Raw genomic sequence first — 542 nt, forward strand, 5'->3', positions numbered from 1 at the left:
GCAGCAGCAGCCGGAGGCCACCAGGGGCACCCACGCCCTCCCACCTGGGGAGCCCAGACCCCTATTCCCACGTCACCTCGGCCCCAAGCCCAGGCCTGCCCACTCTTGGTGGGCCCACGTGGGACATGGGTAAGTCTCCGGCGAGTGAGGGATCTAGCTCCTGCCATTTCTCTCCTGGTGGCCAGGAAGTCCTTTTCCTACGTGACCTCACACTCTAGCTTTAACTGGAGCTGGCCTGCCACTCTCCTGGGTGCACTTGGGGCCCTAGTGCCTGGTCCCCCAACCCCAACCCCCCTCAGGTGTCCCCAGCCTGAGTGTGGCAGGTGAGGTGACACAGCCGCGTCCTCCCCCAGGCGTGCCCAGCAAGGAGCAGAGTCTCCCCCGAGGCCCGGCGGGGAGGCCTCCGCTCAGGCCAGCCCAGCCTGCCCGGGCAGAGCCACTGGGCCCTCCACGGGAAGGAGAGAGCTGGGTAAAGGCACCAGGCTCCAGGCTCTGCGGCTGGCGGGGCGGGACGCGGGCAGGGGAGGACAGCCCGGCACTCC

At 69.0% G+C, this 542-nt stretch overlaps 1 protein-coding gene across 5 annotated transcripts in view; it reads left to right on the forward strand.

Moving 5' to 3' along the window:
- Positions 1–6: 6 nt before the first annotated feature.
- Positions 7–542, forward strand: part of COL20A1 (collagen type XX alpha 1 chain) — a 15,914-nt gene continuing 15,378 nt past the window's right edge. For all 5 annotated transcript variants that reach the window (XM_025040042.1, XM_025040044.1, XM_025040043.1 and 2 more), the window contains exon 1: positions 7–129. In XM_025040042.1, coding sequence (XP_024895810.1) covers positions 126–129 — 4 coding nt within the window. In that variant the 5' untranslated portion in view covers positions 7–125. The remainder of the gene's footprint in view (positions 130–542) is intronic.

Source organism: Pteropus alecto, unplaced genomic scaffold, assembly GCF_000325575.1.
Source record: "Pteropus alecto unplaced genomic scaffold, ASM32557v1 scaffold45, whole genome shotgun sequence".
Taxonomy (NCBI): Eukaryota; Metazoa; Chordata; class Mammalia; order Chiroptera; family Pteropodidae; genus Pteropus; species Pteropus alecto.